At 51.1% G+C, this 18762-nt stretch overlaps 1 protein-coding gene across 9 annotated transcripts in view; it reads left to right on the plus strand.

Annotated features, from left to right (window-relative positions):
- The first annotated feature begins 2096 nt into the window (after positions 1 to 2096).
- LOC138117050 (hydrocephalus-inducing protein homolog) overlaps positions 2097 to 18762 on the plus strand; it is a 37572-nt gene continuing 20906 nt past the window's right edge. For 5 of the 9 annotated variants that reach the window (XM_069026998.1, XM_069026999.1, XM_069027004.1 and 2 more), the window contains exons 1-17: positions 2097 to 2228; positions 4945 to 5076; positions 6199 to 6324; positions 6587 to 6706; positions 6835 to 6969; positions 7176 to 7375; positions 9206 to 9330; positions 9891 to 10092; positions 10526 to 10709; positions 11062 to 11161; positions 11642 to 11760; positions 12331 to 12554; positions 13427 to 13494; positions 14913 to 15148; positions 15882 to 15982; positions 17218 to 17353; positions 17803 to 17967. In XM_069026998.1, the coding sequence (XP_068883099.1) occupies positions 2169 to 2228; positions 4945 to 5076; positions 6199 to 6324; positions 6587 to 6706; positions 6835 to 6969; positions 7176 to 7375; positions 9206 to 9330; positions 9891 to 10092; positions 10526 to 10709; positions 11062 to 11161; positions 11642 to 11760; positions 12331 to 12554; positions 13427 to 13494; positions 14913 to 15148; positions 15882 to 15982; positions 17218 to 17353; positions 17803 to 17967 (2433 nt within the window). In that variant the 5' untranslated portion in view covers positions 2097 to 2168. The other 4 variants (XM_069027005.1, XM_069027006.1, XM_069027003.1 and 1 more) reach the window with 4 other exon arrangements.

The raw sequence follows: 18762 nt of genomic DNA on the forward strand, positions 1-18762 counted from the left end.
CCAGCCCTGGGGCCCCAGGAGGAGTGTGGAGCTGCTGGAGCATGTCCAGACACCACCAAGATGCTCTGAGGGCTGGAGCACCTTCGCTATGGAGACAGGCAGAGAGAGCTGGGGTTGTTCAGCCTGGAGAAGAGAAGGTTCCAGGGAGACTTTAGAGCCCTTCCAGCACTAACAAGACTACAAGAGAGCTGGAGAGGGACTTTGGACAAGGGCGTGGAATGACAGGACAAGTCAAGATGGCTGCAAACTGAGAAGGGTTAGGTTAGATATCTGGTATAAATTCTTCCCTGTAAGGGTGGCAAGGCCCTGGCAGAGATTATCTAGAGAAGCTGTGGCTGGCCCATCCCTGGAATTGTTCAAGGCCAGGCTGGATGGGGCTCTGGGCAACCTGGGATAGTGGAAGGTGTCCCTGCCCATGGCAGGGGGGTTGGACTAGATGTCATTTAAAGATCCTTTCCAGCCCAAAATGTTCTGTGATTCCATGATCCGTAGAAGGGAAGTCTCTTGCCACTGCCCTGCAGGGAGGAGAGGTGAGAGTGGCAGCAGCAGTGGTCAGCAGGGCAAGACAGAAATCTCCATGTGCCACAAGAGACTACAGCTGCTTTTGGAGCTGCTGCCAGGATCTTCCTTGGCACAGGGATAGCTGTGCCATCCTTTGTCCCAGGGTGATAAAGGGGGCTCTCCCCTCCTTTGCATCCTGGAAAAGGATCCTTCTGGAGCCCCTGTGCCTTGGACAGAAGATGAGGAGCAACAAAGTGCCATGGCTCTGCTGTTTCACCTCTGCCAGAGCCTCAGGCCAGGCTAGTGGGAGAGGATAAGGCACATGCCTATTTGCAGCAGCCCCACTTACTCCCCTTATTTCTCCCTCCCCTGTCAGCAGGAGCAGCAAGTGCCTGTGTAAGGCATCCTCATGTCCTGGAAGGGTCTTCCTGGTAGGAACAGCCAGGTCCTGGCCCCAGCCCTTTGCCTGGGGTGCTGTGAGTTCCCATCTGCCTCAGAACCAGCCCTCAGGCCCCATCCTATGGCGTGCGTGGGCCAGCACAATCAGCACCTCTCCGCATCCCCTCTTCCCACTTCTCCATCCAGCGTGTCTGCACATGCTGACGGTCTCTAAGAAAGGAGCTTACCAGAAGCAGCTCTTTTCTCAGAAAGGCTCACCTCTTCCCGTCTCCTCTGGGCAGGAGAAGTCTGTGAGCCTTCCAGCAAAGGCTGTGGGAACTGTTTGACATGAGGTTATCATTAAGCCATGATGGTGGGTGAAAGAGAGATCCCCAAACCTCTCTCCGGTGGAGCCATGGGGCTGATCCCCCGCAGTGTCTCCATGAGGGCTGGCCAGCCCCAGAAACAACATGCAGTGCTATGACCTGATAGATGTGGCTGTGCTGGGGCATTGGCAGCCCCCGGGTTGAGCTGAGCCCTTCCATCCCAGCAACTTTCCTATAGAATAGGATATCACAGCCTTCCAGACTAGAGCTGTCACCCCACTCATTCCAGTGGCTCTCTCTGCCGAGCCTCAGCCACAGGCAGGCACCGAGCTCTGGCTGGTGCCCAGGGTTGCACACAGGCAGCAGCAAACAGCCCCAGCAGCCTGCACAGCCTTTCCATGGCCCAGCACAATAAACACACACACACACGGGCTGGGCAGAAAAACAAGCCCAGGCAAGCATTTCCCTGCCCAGGTGCTTAACCATTTTCAAGCCTTGCTGGCTCAGCTGGGAGACCAGGGAGTCACTGGACCCCTTCCCTCTCCCACCCCAGCTTTTCTGCACCCCACGTTGTAAGAACAGGGTGCATCCTCCCCCTCTGCCTCTGCCCAGAGCCTCCACACTCCTGTTGGTTTCAGCTCTAACCCCACTGGGGAGCTGCTGCCTCAACAGTGTGTTTAGATGAAGAGTCAGCCTGTTTCCAGGGCAGCACGCTTTTGCCTTAGCCAAACTTTCTTTCTGGAACCATGACAGCATCGTGCCTGTCTCACTGCCTGATGCATGAGATTCTTGGGCTCCTGACCTGCTGTCGTGACTGTGGGCGTGTTTCTAGGGTCAATGCAGCAAGTATCTTATCGACTAAAAGAGCAACAGATGCCAGCCATTAGCATTTTGTTGTTGGCTGGGGATAGTTAAAAGAGAGGGTGCTGTGGATAAGGGTAAAAGAGATTTTTGCCTCATGCTATGATTCTTCATATCAACCCAAGGAGGCAGCAGGGAAGAACTGAAGAAAGCAAAGATGAGGTATGTCTGGGATTCAAAGTGTTCTTTGGGGAATAATCTCCCCCCCCCCCAGGACAGCACTAATGTCAAACCAGGGCTGTGAGCAAAAGCTGTCCCATTCATAACTGTGTGCCAGCAAAATGAACTGTCTGCAGAAAGAGCAGACGTGTCTGTGTCCCTTCTCATTGACCTGGCCCACAGCCCTCCCTGTGGGCATCTTCCCTGTTCAGCCCATGACTCTAGAGAACTGCAGGTTCACCCACTCTAGGCCAGTGGGGTGAAATTTAGGGACCAACCTAACTGCAGGAAGCAGGACCCTCTGAGGGCCCCTCCACGCTGTGACAGAAGGGGTGGGGTAGCACTGGCAAGTGCTGGAGCAAAGGCTCTCTCTGGGAGAGGTGCAGGGCAGGGTGCAGCTGCCCCGTGAGCCCCCCGGCCACCACTGGCCGGCATCCGCCGGGAGGAAAAACCCTCATCAGCAAAGGATGCGCCGCTTCCCCTGGGCGCCCACGGGATGGCTGATAAGGAACAAACTCACCCGCGCCTGACCCTCGGTCAGGGCCCTAATGGCCCCTCAGCCCTAATGTGACAGGCTATGAGGAACGGACACACGTCCTTTGTGCTTTTCTGCTCTTGAAAGGGTCCCGAGGGGCTCACACCGCGCTCTGCCGCCGGCGAGGCTCCTGCGGAGTTTCCCGAGCTGGAAGAGCCTCTGCCTCTCGCCGCAGCAGACCATGCCATCGCGTGGCAGGTATTGCTTCCTGGGCTGACGCATCCAGGCTAAAACTTGCTGCTTCCATCCCGGAGTTAGTAAGCAGAGCCCTCTGTCCTGCCGAAGTGTTTCCATGGCACGAGGAGAGCCCTTAGCAGGATGCTGCTGACTAGGAGCTGCTGTGGGTGAACCAGGGCTCCCAAACGCTGACCTGCCTCTGGGTCCTGGACACTTGCAGAGACTGGCAGGGCAGGAGAGGGACCTCTGGGACAAGCCCAGCACGTGGAGGTACCAGGCTCCTGCAGATCCCAAGCAGGAGCTGGACCCACAGCTGGAGAGGCCACGTGTGGGTGATTTCAGCGCTGTTGTATCGTTTCCTGCTCGCTGAGATGCAGCCTGTGGACACAGGTAAACATCCCGGCTCTGAGGGGACTTTCGCTGCAAAACAATGGGCTGACTCAAAAGTTAAAAAAATAGCCTTCTCTACTGGCTGTGTATGTCACTCTGGATGTGTTTTTTCCCCTTTCCACCACCCCCTCCTCATTCACTCTCATCTGGCTGCTCTCCTACCTTGTTTTTGTAATAACAGCTCATGCCAAGAACTCCTCTGAGCTGTACTCATGGGCTGGTAGGGCAGGATGTTGCAGGCACACTCCATACAGACCTTTCTCCAATTTTCAGCTAGAGTATTTCAAGGAAAAGCCATTTCTGGGAAAGGCTTAAACCAAGCCCCTGGGAAGCTCATGACCAGTGGTCTCGGTCACCCTTTGGGACTCAGCAGAGGCTGAGGGGTTCCAGTGGCAGCAGCTTGAGGCGGGATGTGTGACCAACTATGTCCCACAGTAGCAGATGCCCTGGCCCCCCCTCAATCCCCCAGCAGTGGTCACTTCTCCAGAGTATGTATGACCACATCTCATGTAAAACTAAGATCGAATACACTGTGGACAAGCAGCAGGAGCTGCCAAGGGGTGCTGAGAGGATTTGTCTTTTTCTGTAGAGAAATGCAAGCACTGACCCCTCTGGCCCGTGTAGCAAAGGGTCATCTTCCCTCATCCCCTCAGAGGGGCACCACTGGCTATTTCTTTTTAATATACTAAATAAGCAGGTGCACACTGGGAAGGTCGTGGTGTTCCAGCAGCAATACTGACTAACACATCCTGCAGCAGAGCAGCAGCCCAGGAGCACAGACACGAGTGTGCTTGGGCCAGTGTCAAGCTCTGAGCTGTCTCTCCTGCTCTGCCCACTCATTGCCCTGGTTCTGTCCACACATAGACCTGGTTCTGCCCCATTCTGGGTTCCATCCATTGTGTCCCAGTTCCATTGATCTCTGTGGAACCACCAATCATGGAGCAATGACTGATTGCAACATTGACGTTAACAGTCACACCTGCAGTACCTGGGCTGAATTCTGATCTTCCACGTCATCTGCAGCCATCAAGCAGCCTTTGGTGAGTTGGAGTCTAATTTCAGGCAGCTAGACTGGGCACTTTGTCAACTGAATCCTCAAAATGGGAATTACCAAAGTAATGAGGAATTACATGTCATCAGCCTCCTCACAAGTCTTATGAGGAGCATCTGAAGGAGCTGAGGTTGTTTAGCCAGGTAAGCAGCCAAGTGACATTCACTTTCCTTCTGTTCCCACCAAAAAAAATCTTGTAAAGTGTGATAAAGGACAGTTTGGATATTAACAGAGATTTGGTTAATAATTTCAGAAAATGGGGTTCCAAAAGTGATGGAAAAGGTGGGAGATGATAAGTGCCACCAGGCTCTGACAAGTCTTTGTGGCTCGTGGGACTGCACCCCCAGCAAAAGGCTGTTTTGTTTCAGGGTCTGTTTGTTTTGGGGTTTTACTCCTATGAATCTTAACTCAGCCACTTAAATATGGTCTTATGATGAATCAGGGTGGGGTGGCCTCATGTTCTTCACTTCTGAAGGATGGCACAGCTTGGAGACACCATTGTATCCTTTGGGTCTGCCCAAATCTGGGATTCTGGATTTTCAGAGTTCCATTGTTGCTCCTTCCAGGTGAGCCAGGACATGGCCGGTGGCACAAACCATCCATCCGAGGCATTCTCCAAAATGGCTTCTGGATCCCAGGGCAGAGTGGTGGAACATCGTACTCCAAAGCTGGTCAGAGAAGCAGAGAAACCTGTAACTGTGAGTACCTGCTGTGACTGGGCCTGAGCTGTGTTAAGGCTGGAAATTCCCCTCGTGTCCCTCCTCTCCCTGCCCCCTGTGTTGTGCAGCAGCACTGTGAAGCTGCAGACCCTTTCCCCACGTCTTTGTGCTGTGCTCCTGTTGGTGGAGGCTGTCGTGGTGCAGGAGGGAACACCCTGTGTTGCTTCAGGGGCAGTCCAGTGTCTTGCCTGGCTGTGCCACCGGAGCCGAGTTAAACCAATGTAAAGCTGAAGCCGTGAGCGTGTGCTTCTTTCCATCCCCTCTGTGTGGCAGTAATTCCTTCTGCCAGGTTGGACACTCACCTGTGCTGCTCTCACCAACCTGCCCTTAGGCACCTCGCATGGGGAGGGCAGCTCAAACTCTGCCTGGAGCTTCGAGAGACGTGATCCCAGCTAGAACAGGTTCCAAACCAGCTGTTCTCTCTCATCTCCTGTGTGGAGCACAGATCCAGCCCAGCAGTGGAGTCAGGGCAATTCCTCCTTCCCATCCACAAGTGTCCCTTTGCTGACTGGAGCTCACTTGACTGGAGATGCCCTGGTGCTGGGGCTCTGTCAAGGACATCTCTCTGTGTTCTGCTGTGGAGGGGTCTGTGAGGCCAGACAGAGAAAACACACAGTGCTAATTAAAAAGAGAGCACTGAAACTTGGACCCATTCCTGTGCACTTCAGTCTTGGCACAGCGCTGCTTTCCTGCCTCCCTCGGACTCACCCAGCAGTGGCATCTCCACGCTGTGGGTTGTGAGTGTCGTGCAAGGATGGAGTTAGGGGAGTTCTGATAATTCCTCCCCACTCCCTGCAAAGGTCACCAGCTCAATCCAATGGAACTAAACTGGAAACAAATGCCCAAAGAGCAGAAATCCCCAAACATGTCACATCAAATCACAGAGAAGCTAATGGGACAGAGCCACGTGGTTACAGCATGTGCATTCTGCTCTATATCATTAATTTACTGATGTTAAATATTTCAGCAGGTAACTTCCAGGGCTTCCAGAACAGTCCTAGTGGCTGTGATCACAAATTATTCATCAGTAGCAAGTGAACAAGAAAAGCCTCTATGAACAAATGCATTTCTGAAGGTCTTGCTGGTTTTTTTACCTCTCAGCTGACTCCCTCTGCCTTCCAGAAGGAGATGTCTCTCACCACCAGGAAGAGGCTGGTCAGCAAGAAGAAGCTGAATCTGCCCCAGATTGTCCAGCCTCAAGACAAGCCTGAGACTTCCCATCACAAGGTAGCCTTTCCCTGCCCTTGCTGTTTGATGTGATATTTGAGGAGGGTGCCAAAAGAGCAGCTTAGCTTGAGCCTGTTCAGTGTGGTCCAGCAGCTTTTGAGCAGCCCAGGGCAGAGGTGGAAGAGCCACTGTTTCCCCAGTGTGAGCTGGGCAGATGTATTCACCCAGAGTCTGTACTTCACTGGGGATCAGTGCAGGATTCTCATTCACGAATGTTCCTCCCAGCAGCTGAACCTCTCCCTGCTCTCTCTTGCCTCTCCAGTTCTCAGCAGTTTCCCCAGATCACCGCTCACTTCAGCCTTTCCCACCAGAGGTGGTGTTTCAGAATTACACCCCCGGCGAGGTCTGTGAAATGCCAGTGGTTCTGAGGAACAGGGACCAGGTAAGTGCTGGGATGCGGAGGTTTACCACTGTGCTGGGAGAGCAGAGAAAGGTGGTTAAGGATGGCACCAGGGCATGTCCACCTGTTTCCACAAGTGGCAAAACCATCATTCCATGTCTTTCCCACAGGTTCCTCAGCAGGTGAAGGTCACCTGGGAGAGCTCACCTTATTTCCAGCTGGTGGGCCCCAGTGGAATGTGCCATAAGGTGCCACCAGGCCTCTCCATTACTATTCGCATCCTCTTCACTCCTTGGCAGAACAAGGTGAGTCTGGAGGTCCCAAGAGATTGGTGTCTTCATCAGAAAGTGAACCTGCAAGGCTGGATTCAATGAAAGGCATCTGGCCTGGGTTTTGAGGACCTCTGCTGGTTCCAGTGGAGTTGCACTGGATCTAGAACTGGGAGATAGTCTTTGCCCATGCTGAAGATGGGGATAAATGCCCTGTGCTGAGACAGTTTCTTTTCCTGCAGGATTACTTCCACCAGCTCCTCTGCATCACTGAAAGGGAAGAGTTCATTGTGCCAATTTGTGCCATTGGTGCCCGAGCCATCCTGGACTTCCCTGGCCTTCTGGACTTCTTGGAGTGTCCAGTCAAGTACAGCAGCGAGAAGACTCTGCTGGTTCACAACCTTGGTAACCGGGCAGCTCGTTACCGCCTCAGCACCCGGAGGTGAGGCAGCTCAGCTTTCACTGTGCAAAAGCACAAAACCCAGCTCTGTTTGGGTGACAACAGAGTTGGTAAAGAGCAACAAAAGGAACCAGAGCATCGGAGCTGCTGCCCTGCAGCCATGGCTGGAAGTGGGCAGGACGTGTGGGGTTTGCTGTTGCTTCTCGTGTTTTAAGCAGGATGCAGCCTTTGAGCTTTCTCTGTCCCAGATTTCCTGGAGGGTGCTGGAACATGTTAGTAATTGGCTGCACCCTCCTGAGCACAAGCACCTTCTGAAATGGTTACTCAGCACTGTCAGGCCTGTTCTCTGGGAGGCCACAAGCACGTGGTTTTCCAGTGGTCCTCTCATGAGATGCCCAACGTGAGCTGTGCTGTGGACAGCCTGTGCTGTTCCTGTCAGTCTCAGAAGACAATCACTGTTTCTCCAGTTGGCTGGAGAGGGTAATGCATTTTTGACACTATCTGCAAGGAAACCAGTTCAGTTGGCTGGTGGTGAGTTGAGGGTTACTTGATCCCAGAGGTCTTGGTGTAGGAGCTGAGGTCAGGAATGCAGCACAGACCTGCTATCTAACCTGGGGCAGCTGAGTGGCTTTGATTTTTTTCCCTGGGAAAACAGAGGTCAAAAGGCAACTTGACTTTTCTGCTGTGAAACACGAAGGTCTGAGAAGAGCTTCCACCAAAGCCTGCCAAAGCTATTTAAGCAGGCTCCTCAGATGCTGTTCAAACAGGCTGCTGCTTTGGACTGTGGAAATATGTAAGCAGGAACTTGTAAATCCCTGTACAGTTTTTCTCTGGGGTTTCCAGGTCTTGTTTTGTCACTGCCAAAATAAATACCCAATAAATTTTGGCATCTTTTTGCAATGTACTTGCCAGCTGTTCTATTGAGTGCTACAGAGCATGTTGGATCCTGCTTGATAGGGACTTAAAGAGTTTCTGAACTTCAGGTATTAAATATTGAAATAGACAAAATAGAGCCTGGGTGCAGTGACAGAGGCAAAGATGGAGCTTATGAACTGCTGATTCTGTACAGAATTTTTCAGCAAAGAGATGGAGTAATGGCTGCTTTAACCTAACAGACTGGGTTTACTGGAATAGTTAGTGCTGTTTGACTTCAACTGTTAAACCATCACTAGAAGGTTATATATGTTAAGATTAAATGATATTTGGGTTTCTTAGGCTTTAATGGACAGGTGAAGCAATTCAATTAGCAGTTATTTTTCTGTCTTCTTTGGGGTGAGAGGTAACTTTTAATGAGATCAATTCTCCCAAAATCAAAAGATTTAACAATGGCAGTTAAGGCACCAGTGGAGAAAAGAAAGTTTGGCTGTAGAAGATAATTACACCACCTGTCTTGAAGTCGATTGCAGCCTCCTTGCACATGACATTTACCAAAAGTGCAGGTGCATGGTGCTTTGAGAGCCTTGGTCACAGAATTGCCAGCTTTGTTCACTTGCAGCTCTGTTTCTAAATTATGTCAGGAGTACTTGGTCCTTGGTATCCTCATGTCCGTAACTTTTGCCCAGCTCTGTCAATATGGGGAGCTGATGCCTGATGAAAGTAAGCAAGATGTAAATGACCTTTGAGCCTCATTGCAGATAGCTGGATGCAGAGCATGGGGGAGATGAGGTCATTTTATCCCACAGGATCTTGTGAGGGCTGGATCTCCTCCCACGAGAGTCAGTAGCTGTTTCTGATCCTGTCTGTTCTGTTCATCTCCTGCTGTCTGTGGTTGGCTTGCTCCTTGCTTGTACAAGTGAGCAGAAGTGAACTGGACTGCAAAAGGGATAACACCTCCAGATCTCCCCCAAGAGTTCTGATATCTCTGTGTTGCAGCCCTTTCTCTGTCACTCCGGCCGTGGGGACTCTGGGCATTGGCGACGCCGTGCAGGTGACAGTGAGATTTCAGCCACTCCAGAGTGGTGACCATTCTGCATCCCTTGTAGTGCACTACGACACAGGTGAGCACTGGGCACTGCACAGAGCACTCCCTGCATCCCTCAAAGCAGAGCCCTTTCTAAGCAGAAAGACTGATGTGGCCATGGGTTTAAAGAGGGAGATGATGACAGTTTTTGTGGTGTTCATTTTGTAGTGGTTTGTCATCTTGATCATTGTAGAACTCCATATAAATGCCATTTCTAGAGTGTGTCTGATACTTTTTGTTTGCATCTCGCCTGGGAAACCCTCACCTGCAACAGGAAGGGTGAGCTTGGTACTGAAGTTTGAGCCCAGATGAATCCAAGGAGTTACTTGGTTGGGAATAATGAAAGTTTGAAAGCTCCGGAAATGAGGGAGCCTTTGGTAGGGATCTGTTCTAGAGGGTGAAATGCTGGCAGGTTGTCCAGGACATCCTCATGCTGGGCACATGCAGCTCTCAGGCTGTGATAAATGTACTGATCCATGGAACTGTTCATTCAGCTAAAAGCTGTGACACTTTCTTCTGTCACCTGTGGTTTGCTCTGTTCCTTGTGCTTCCATCAGCCAATCAGCTGAGCAAAGACTCCCCTTTGCTTTGTTCCAGGTGAAAACACCCACATAAGCCTTCATGGAACAGCTGTGGATGTCCACATCAGGCTGGACAGGGATACTGTGACAGTTGGGAAGACGTACATCACATTGTCAAACCACACAACCGTGCGCATCCACAACCTGAGTGGTATCACAGCCTGCTTCCAGTGGAAGGTTTTTGATACTCAGGAAGAGGAGGATCAGCTGAAGCTGAGGTAGGTTTGAAAGATCCATTTCAGTGACATACCTCTCCCAAAGGTAAAACTATGTGGCTTCAGGAAATACTGGTGCTTTTGAATGGCTTAGGGTAAGTAAACCATCTCATCTCTATCTTCCTCCCCCAAGCAGTTGTGTGTCCGGAAAAGCTACTTGTGGTGGGGTGGTGGATCCTCCCTCAGTTGTGGCAGGGGCTTTGAGCCAGGAGGTTCTCTTGAGGGCTGCTGGCTTTTGAAACCTCTCCTGAGCTTGTAAGTGTGGAGTGAAACTGTGTGCTGTGCCAGTGAACAACAAGTGATCCTCTGATCCAGTTGGGACCCCATGGCTGGGGGTCAGCCCCTTGCTGAGGAGCTGCTCCTGCACTTCCACTTCTCTCTGCAAATACGTGGCTGATTAAACAACCTGCTGGGCTTGTCTCTCCTGTGGCTGCAGGCAGTATCCCAGGCTGTGTCGGCAGGAAAAGGACAAGTTATCTGATTTTCTGAAGGAGCGCAGAGCGGACACCACTCACCGAGAACGCTCTGCTCTTCTCACCCGCACCATCCAGAGTGAGAGGGCAAGGGTGCAAGGAGACCCCATGCTGTTCAACAGTGACATTTTCTCCCTTGAGCCGAAGGTAAGTGATGGCTGAGAACCTCCCTTCCTGCTTCTCTTCCTCCTCTTCCTCCTCATCCCTGAACGAGGTCACTTGACAGATCCCTGCCTCAGCTGGCTTTGTGTGCCAAGACAGAAGTCATCGGGATTCTGGTGAGGCTGGAGAGCTGGTTGCAAAAAGCATTTCTGCCCTGTGGGCTCCTGGCAGGCAGCAGGAGCCTGACTAAAGCTTCCAAAGTCTGTTATCAGTGTTGTTGATAACTGTTACTCCTTGCTTGTCATTGATGCTCTAAGTAAAGGCTTACAGGGCTGTGGTTGAAAACAAGAAATGTGATGTTTGAAGATAGATGTTTTGCTGTCGCCTTCTGCTTTAGGAGGGAGAGATCAGGCCGAATTGTTCAGCTGAAATCAATGTGTTCTTTAAGCCCCGAGCAGCCCAGGTCTATGAGCAAGCAGTTTACTGCGACATCTCAGGTACGGCTCCTTCCCCTGCCCTCTCACCCCAGTCAAGGCGAGGTGCAAATACTCTCACAGATCACTGGGCTGGTGTGTAATTGCTGGGAAGGGTCTGTGGTCAGCAGGGCAGTGCTGGCACATCCCCACTGTCCCTGCAGCTTCCAGGGGATCTCCTCTATTTGGTTTTTTTTCCCTCTCAGCTGTTCTGTATTTAGTCTGCTCCTCTTCCTTTGGGAAAAACACTTCTGAGGTGCACCCAGGAGGAAGAAAAAAATTTCTGGCATTCCTAAAGTTCCAGTATCAAATATAGGGGTAGAAGAAAGCATGGTCTCTATGGATGGACTGTATCTCCTGAGGGAAGAGAAGGGTCCGTATCTTCTCCTGGAACAACAGGAGCTGGTCCCAGGCAGCTCAGAGTCAGGGACTAGCACTAAGGCAGCCTGGAAAATGCAGGCTAGCAGAGGGAATTGCTGTACTGAAATAGAAATCTCTCCCCAGGCCGTGAGACCAGGCTGCCCCTGCTCCTCATAGGGGAAGGCCTCGGGCCCCAGCTCCATTTCAGCTTTGAGGAACTGGACATCGGGGAGGTTTTTGTCAGAGCAGCCCACAGCTATGAGGTGAGCAGCAGGGTTGGGGTAGATCCTGGTGGCTTCAGGGGCAGCAGTAAGCTTTGTGGACCTGTGGAATTCCTGGGAAGGAAGCAAAGTAACTTTCTACATCTTTGCTTCTGGTTTCTTGCACTTGCAGTAAACAGGTTGGCTGCAATGGAAGCTGAAGGTGCCCTGCCCATGGTGGGGTTGGGCACACCTGGAGCAGCAGCAGCAGCAGCTCTGTGCTGATTTCACCGCTAATGCTGCGATGCCCAGCGTTGCTCTTAGGGCCTGGCGTGAATGAACTTGGTGATGCTGAGCAGCTCCTCTGTGCTGCAGGTCAAAGTGGACTGTGTGTGCCAGTGGGAAAACCCCAGAGTGCCTCTGATCATGTGAAATTATCATTGCTTTGCATGAAAAACCCAAAGGCATACAAAGTTGTATTTCAAAGCTGTATTTTTTGGCTTCTGCCATGCAGCAGCCCAGGGCATCTTCTGCCTTTTACAGGTGTTAATCATTTAATTCAAAAGCAACTCAGACTTCTGTAAGAAAGGAAAATTCCTCAGGTATTTCCATTTTGCTTTCCTGCTGCTGCAGGCGATCCTGTTAAACAATGGACCTATTGAGGCTTCCTTCAGGCTTGTCCCTCCAACCACAGCCATGAGCTCCTGCTTCACCTTCCTGCCCCAGGAAGGCATCGTGGCACCAGGCAGGCTCCAGGCCATCCAGATCTCTTTCTGTCCCACCGTTCTGGGGGAGTTCAAGGAAGAATTCTGGTTCCGTGTGACTGAATCCCCTAAGCCTGTGACCTTGACTATCAGGTGAGGAGGGCTTTGGGAGCTTGCTGGGCACATCTGCAGCTGTCTCTGGGTAATCATCTCCCATCTTACCTCATTTTGTGGTGGAGCAGAAAAAAAGGTGTTGCCTGAGGTCTTAATCTCAGCTTAATCCTGGCATCCCTTTAGTGTGGGGGTGCCTGCTGCCCTATGTAGGTACCCAGGAGCTGGAGTGACTCCTTCCCAAAGGGATGTCTCCCACTTAGGCTGTGGCAGGCAGTGGGATGGATCAGCTTTGGGCAGTACCTGGCCTGGGATGTCCCCCCTGAACACCCATCAAGGCCCCCAGGGCTTTGGAGATGGGCCAGCCTGGGTGATTCTGCACCAGCAGCAGTGTTTTTAAAAGCTTCTGTTAATAATCCATCCCAAAGGGGCAGCAGCAGCCCCACCTCACCTCTCATGCCCATGCAGTGGGGGACAAGCTGTGCTCCCACCTCCTGTGCAGAGAGTGCACAGCCAGGAAAGGGCTGCGGTGGGACAGGGAACTCTGCAGCAGGAACTGTCCCAAGGACTTGGGTGTCATCCCACAGACTGGTGCCATTGCAAAGGATAAAATCCTCACTCAGCAAAGGGAAGAGGTGGGAAAAAAAAGAAAAGTGATGATAGGAGAAGTAAAACTCACTTCTCATGACCACAGCAGCTTGAGGGCTTGTCCCAAATAGTCTGTCAGCTGCTGACCACTTTGCTTTGGCTGCCTCCTGTCCACATGGGTGCTGTGCTGAGAACAGGGTGCTGGGTTGATTTGAAACCCAAGGTGGCTCTGACAGCAGCTTTTATCCACCCCAGCCCTAAAGACACCCAAACCCTTTGCAATTCCCTTTAACAAAGCCACTGCCTCCCTGCCTTTGTCCTTGCAGGGGCTTCGTGATGGGACCAACTTTCCATTTCAATGTGCCCGCCCTCCACTTCGGTGACGTCTCCTTTGGTGAGTGTGCCCTGGGCTCCCACCACAGTGCGAGAGGTTTGTGCTTGCTGAAATGGAGCACTTGAACGTAAGAGCATCCGTCACTCGTGTTCCTCCAAACAGCCTCTTCAGGGTGTTAACTCCAGGGCTGCTGGTGCCTTAGGCAGCACTTTGCCATCGTGAGATCAAATACGACCAAAGGGATACAAAGTCAGCATCACTGTTTGGCCACTTCTTAGTTTCCTTTTGAATAAGTGGCACAATAATAAAAGGCACCAGGCAGGAATATGGTTCTGTAATAGGAGAGTCATCCTGCTTAATCTGATATCATTCCTAAGGCCTCTTCAGCTGAAGGCAGCTGTTGTATCTTTGTTTCTTTTCACTGTGCTGCTGACTCTCGTCTGCATCCGGCGACCTCGGTGGCATTTGGGATTGTGGCATCTTTTTTGTGCCTCTCTCGTGCCTGTTTTGTGCCATTTGTCCTTTCTGTGCCCCTCCTGCCTCTCTGTTGTAGTCACTGCTGGAGCTGGCAGTGGCCACTGTTGATGGGCATGGAGAAGCTCTGGGCTGTGCCTGCAGTTGGCTTTTCCTCCCCATCTGTGTTCAAATGACTCTTGGTAAGCAGCCTGTGGGAGATGTCTCCTCCACACATAGCTGGCCAGCCAAGCCACATATCCCCTGCAGAGCAGGTTGTGGGCTGGTGTCCTGGCTCTGCAGGACATCCCCACGAGGTGTGGCTGTATCCCTTGCTTTCCATGATGGAAACCACGTCTCGGAGCTGAACTGGTGTAAACCTTTGGGGGCAGCAGTCACAGCCAGTGAGCAGCGTGGGTGTGATGTCCCCGTTTGTTGTGTGAGGTGATTCCTAATTGCTGATCTCGAAGCAAGGATCAGGTTCGCCTCCAGTGGAGTGGGCTGTGAGTTGTCATGAGCTCAGTCTGGTTGCCCCAAATAAGGAGATGCCTTAAGGATCCTGCCCAGAGAAACTGCATTAGGGTGCTTTGCCTCATGGTCTAGTTCCTAATTCCATCCTCCCTTTCTTTAACTGTAGCTTCTCCTCGATGACAAATCACTGTTTTTACATCTTGAGTGTTGGTGGAGTTAGCAGGGAATTTTACAGATCGAATTTCCAGAGAAAATGATGAGTCTGGATGCACATTCATTAGTGAGAAATAACTGGTGCTGCTTTGGGGCATGTGAGAGAGCTCCTCCTTCTGAGAGAGAAGTTTGTGGTGTTCTAAGACTGGACATTTCCAAGGCAGCAATCTGGGATCAGCGTCAAAGGGAACCGAGGATTAATTCCTCCCTCTTCTACTCAATGAGCTGTAGTTCAGATAACAAAGAGCTAAAATCCAAGCACAGTTTTATCCTACCAGGACATTCACGCCAGGAATCATGGGATACTGATGCTTAAATGGATATTTGTGTCATTTTCTTAGGCTTTCCTCGCACCTTGAGGTGCTCCCTGTCCAACACCTCCCTGGCACCCATGGCCTTCAACCTCTGTATTCCTGAGGACGGCTTGGGAGAGACCAGCATTTGCAGCTCTCTTCAGATATGCAAAACCACTCGCCAGTCTTGGAGGAAGGGAGCTCAGGGTTTTATGAAGCCAAGGGAATTTAACATAAGTCCCTGCAGAGGGACCATCCGCTCCCTGGGATCCCAGGATATCGAGGTATGGGAAGAGTCCAGCTGGTGGAGCTGAAGTTTCACTGGTGTGTGGGAGGGCTTTAGTCCTGCCAGCTTTGAGCACATGTGAGTGAGAGATCTGCACTGGTGTGAGGCCTCTGTTAGCTGGGTCACTTGGGATATTCCTGAAGGAGCTGTTTTGTTTCCGAAATCACAAGCTGAAATCATGTACCAGATGATCAAGTACAGAAGCCATTCTTGTGCTTTTGAGAGTGATTTCTTTGATTGAAAGTGGGCAGAGGAAGGATGAGGACAGAAAGTGGCTGTTAAAGAGAGAGATATCATTGTATAGAGCAGTTTGCTTTTCTTCCTCATCTCATTTCTCCTCTCCTGGGGAGCAGATGAGTTGTATTCACTGCAGGGATCTCCAGTGGGGACAGAAAAAACTCTGCAGCCACAAACTGTCCAGCGTCTGCTGGGCCACACTTTGCCCTCAGCTTCCTGCTGTAAAGCTGGACTCACTCTGTTCAAGACAACAGATTTCTTCTGCATTTATGTCATCATAGTCAGGTGAAAAATTAGTCCCTTTAACAAATCTTTTCTTGCCAGAAGACTTTTGTTACTCCCAAAGACTGTACTCTACTTATGGACCAGCAGATAAATTAAGGCAAAATCCTCCCTTTCTGTACCATGGAACAAGAATTGGAGGACATTACACATGGGTGATGAGGTTTTGGGAGTGAGAAAATATTTGCTGCCCTTCTTTTCTGTTCTACCAGGTCACTCTGTGTTCCAACACAGTCCGAGAGTACAGGCTGGAGCTGGTGGTGGACGTGGATGGTGTTGGCGAGAAGGTGTTGGCGCTGACCCTCACAGCCAGGTACCAGCACTCTCCTTGCAGCTGCTTGTCTTTCCTCGTGCATGCAGCACCAGCACACTGCCTGGCTGCAGCTCCAAAGGAGAAGTGTTGCTTAATGAGCTGCATCTGCCCATCTAGACATGAGAACAGTGCTAGGAAAGCAGCCCGTGGTGAGACGCCCCCCTGCTCACAGCCAGGCATGGCCCGGGGTCTTTTTCTCAAGGGAGCAGGAATAACATTAATTGTTGGCCTGGGGTTTGGTGCTTGAGGTGTAACAAATTTCCCAAGGGTTGCCTCTCCTTCTTCCTGCAAGTGGTGAACTTGTGCTGGGTTGTGACCACCCTGCAGCATTGGTTTGGGATACAGTGAGCAGCCTGCTCAGAGCTGGGACCTGGTTCACTTAAACAGTGCATGTCCCAGTGGGGAAAGAGGCATGAGTGGGAAGGGCAAAAGATCTTATGAAGAGGAATATAGTCTTTGATGTGGGAGGTGAGCTCAGGTTTTGCTGCTTCTCTCTGGCTCTTTTGAGTAATGTTCTCAGAATTGAGGCCAAAAGTTTTTCTTGCTGCAGCCAAATTCCATCCTGCTATGCTGCTGTGGGCATCAGTTTAAGGACAAGAGGGATGCAGTTCCCTCTCCCAGGCAGAGCCATGCAGTCATTGCCTGGGCTGCAGTTTTGTCAAGCAAGTGCAAATGGGGACAGTCAGTGTAGAGACCCATGGGGTGAAGAATTGAGGGAGCTGTACGAATTGGAAGAAGTTGATCACCCACTCTGTAGGGCTTGTGCCCTCCACTGCTGGAAGAGATGCCTCAGTTTTCAGGCAGGACAACAGCTCTGTAGGAGAAGAGAGAGTCATTTTTACTGAGACACTGGAGTCTTCTGTTCCTTGAGCCTTGGTGGGCACTGGTCCTCATTGGCAAGGCTTCCGTAGAGCTCATGGTTCACTGGGACTGTTACAGGAGTCCTTGCAAGTGTCCTTGGGCAAAGAAGGGGCAAAGCTGCTAAGACAGCTCTGGAACAGGGCACATGCTCTGCCTGGGTATTTGAAAGCCTTTGCAATGTGGAGCCTCAGGGTTTGTCCCTCCTTGACAAAAGGTTTGAGTGAAAAGAAGTTAAAGGTGATTTATCACTGTAGGAGTATTAAATCTCTAGTCAATTTGACAAATGTCTTATGCTCCATTCCAAGCTCTTTGAGGGCAAAAGCTCTCAATGCTTTCAGTATCTCTAATACCCTTGGGGTCATCTCTTTGCCCAGATGCATCGTTCCTCCACTGCAAGTGCTCAACCCTGTCGTGACATTTGGGCGGTGCTGTCTAAAGGTCCCCTACAAGGAGAAGCTGACCCTTCTGAATGACAGCGACCTTCCTGGCTGCTATGGGGTCCTTCCTCAGGTTTGGCCTTGCATCTACCTCCTGCCCTCAAATGTTATCGAGGGGGCTATTATGGGAATAAAAGGGTTTGGATAAGACCTTGCTGGTTTCTGTTCAAACCTAAAGGTTTGCTGAGAACAGGAACCTGAATACAAACTTTAGGAAGCAGTTTAACATCTTGAGGAAGATGTTTATATTCTAGTCTTTGACTTGTTCTCAAGTGGGAGAGCTTAGAGGGTTGTGAAACTCTGATGTAAGGAGGCTGCCAGCACAGAAGTGGGTGTCTGTGGATGCAGCAACTTTCGGGCCCCCTGGGGATGCTCAGCACCTACAACTTGCACCTTGTTTTTTTGCCTTTTTGCTTTCTGCTGAGGATTTTTACAAGTGTGTGTGAGTTGCTCTTGTGGTAGACATTAAGGAGTTTAAAGTTTCCTCAGTTCTGAAGTTGCTTTTGATTCTGTCCCTTCCAGGAACACAAGGAGAAGGCTGCTGCGTGGTACTCCAGCTCTGCACCATCTGGGATCATCGAGGCTCACAGCTCGGTGGAGATCCCACTTACACTCGAGGCTCAGTTGCTGGGAGAGTGCAGCATCACTGCTGAAGTGGCCATGTTTGGGAGCAAAGGATCCCCACTGGTGAGAGCGAGGGGGAGATGTGTGCCTTTGAGCAGCTCATCCCAGTGGGGCATAAAGCAAACAGGGATTCTCCCAGGAGCTTGTGATACGCAGCTGGCGTGGACAGGGACAGAAGGGATTGGTGGCACAAGCAGCAGCTTATGCCTAGAAAAGAGAAAGGATGGAATCCTCACAGGTGGCAATTTCAGTGCCTGACCCAGCATACAGTTACAAACCTGGGAGATGGGATAACAACCCCAGTCTGAAACCCAGACCAGTCCCTGAGTCTCACACTCTGCCATGCTATCAGATGAACACAAGTGCTGCTGCAGCAGAACTGTTCAGGAGCACACAGGGACATTCCTGAATCCTTCTAAAGCAAGCACTGTGTACAAGACCACGCTGAAGGGATGTTTTGTGCAGAGATGGGCTTGTCTGAAAGTCAGGTCCCTCAGATCTGAGAAATATCCATCCTATCTCTTCAGCAAAAGCCCAGCCAAAGATATATGAATGTCCACACAACTTGCATCTGGAGCACACACTTTGCTTGTTTTTTCCACCAAGTTTGGAAATGGACGAGGCAAGCAATTCCTGAACTAAAGCCTCCTAAAAGAAGATTCAGGCATATGTCATAACAGCAACAGTGGCTACAAACTGTAGGCCCTGTCTGCCAGGCATGGATGCTCTTCATCCCTAAATAGTCAGATGTGACATTACCACACCACCAAAGCCAGTGGGGCTGCAGGATGTGGGGGTGTGTATGTAGCAATAACAGGGCAAAGTTGTCATCTGCTTTTATTCCTGCTCCTGTGTGTC

Source organism: Aphelocoma coerulescens, chromosome 11, assembly GCF_041296385.1.
Source record: "Aphelocoma coerulescens isolate FSJ_1873_10779 chromosome 11, UR_Acoe_1.0, whole genome shotgun sequence".
Taxonomy (NCBI): Eukaryota; Metazoa; Chordata; class Aves; order Passeriformes; family Corvidae; genus Aphelocoma; species Aphelocoma coerulescens.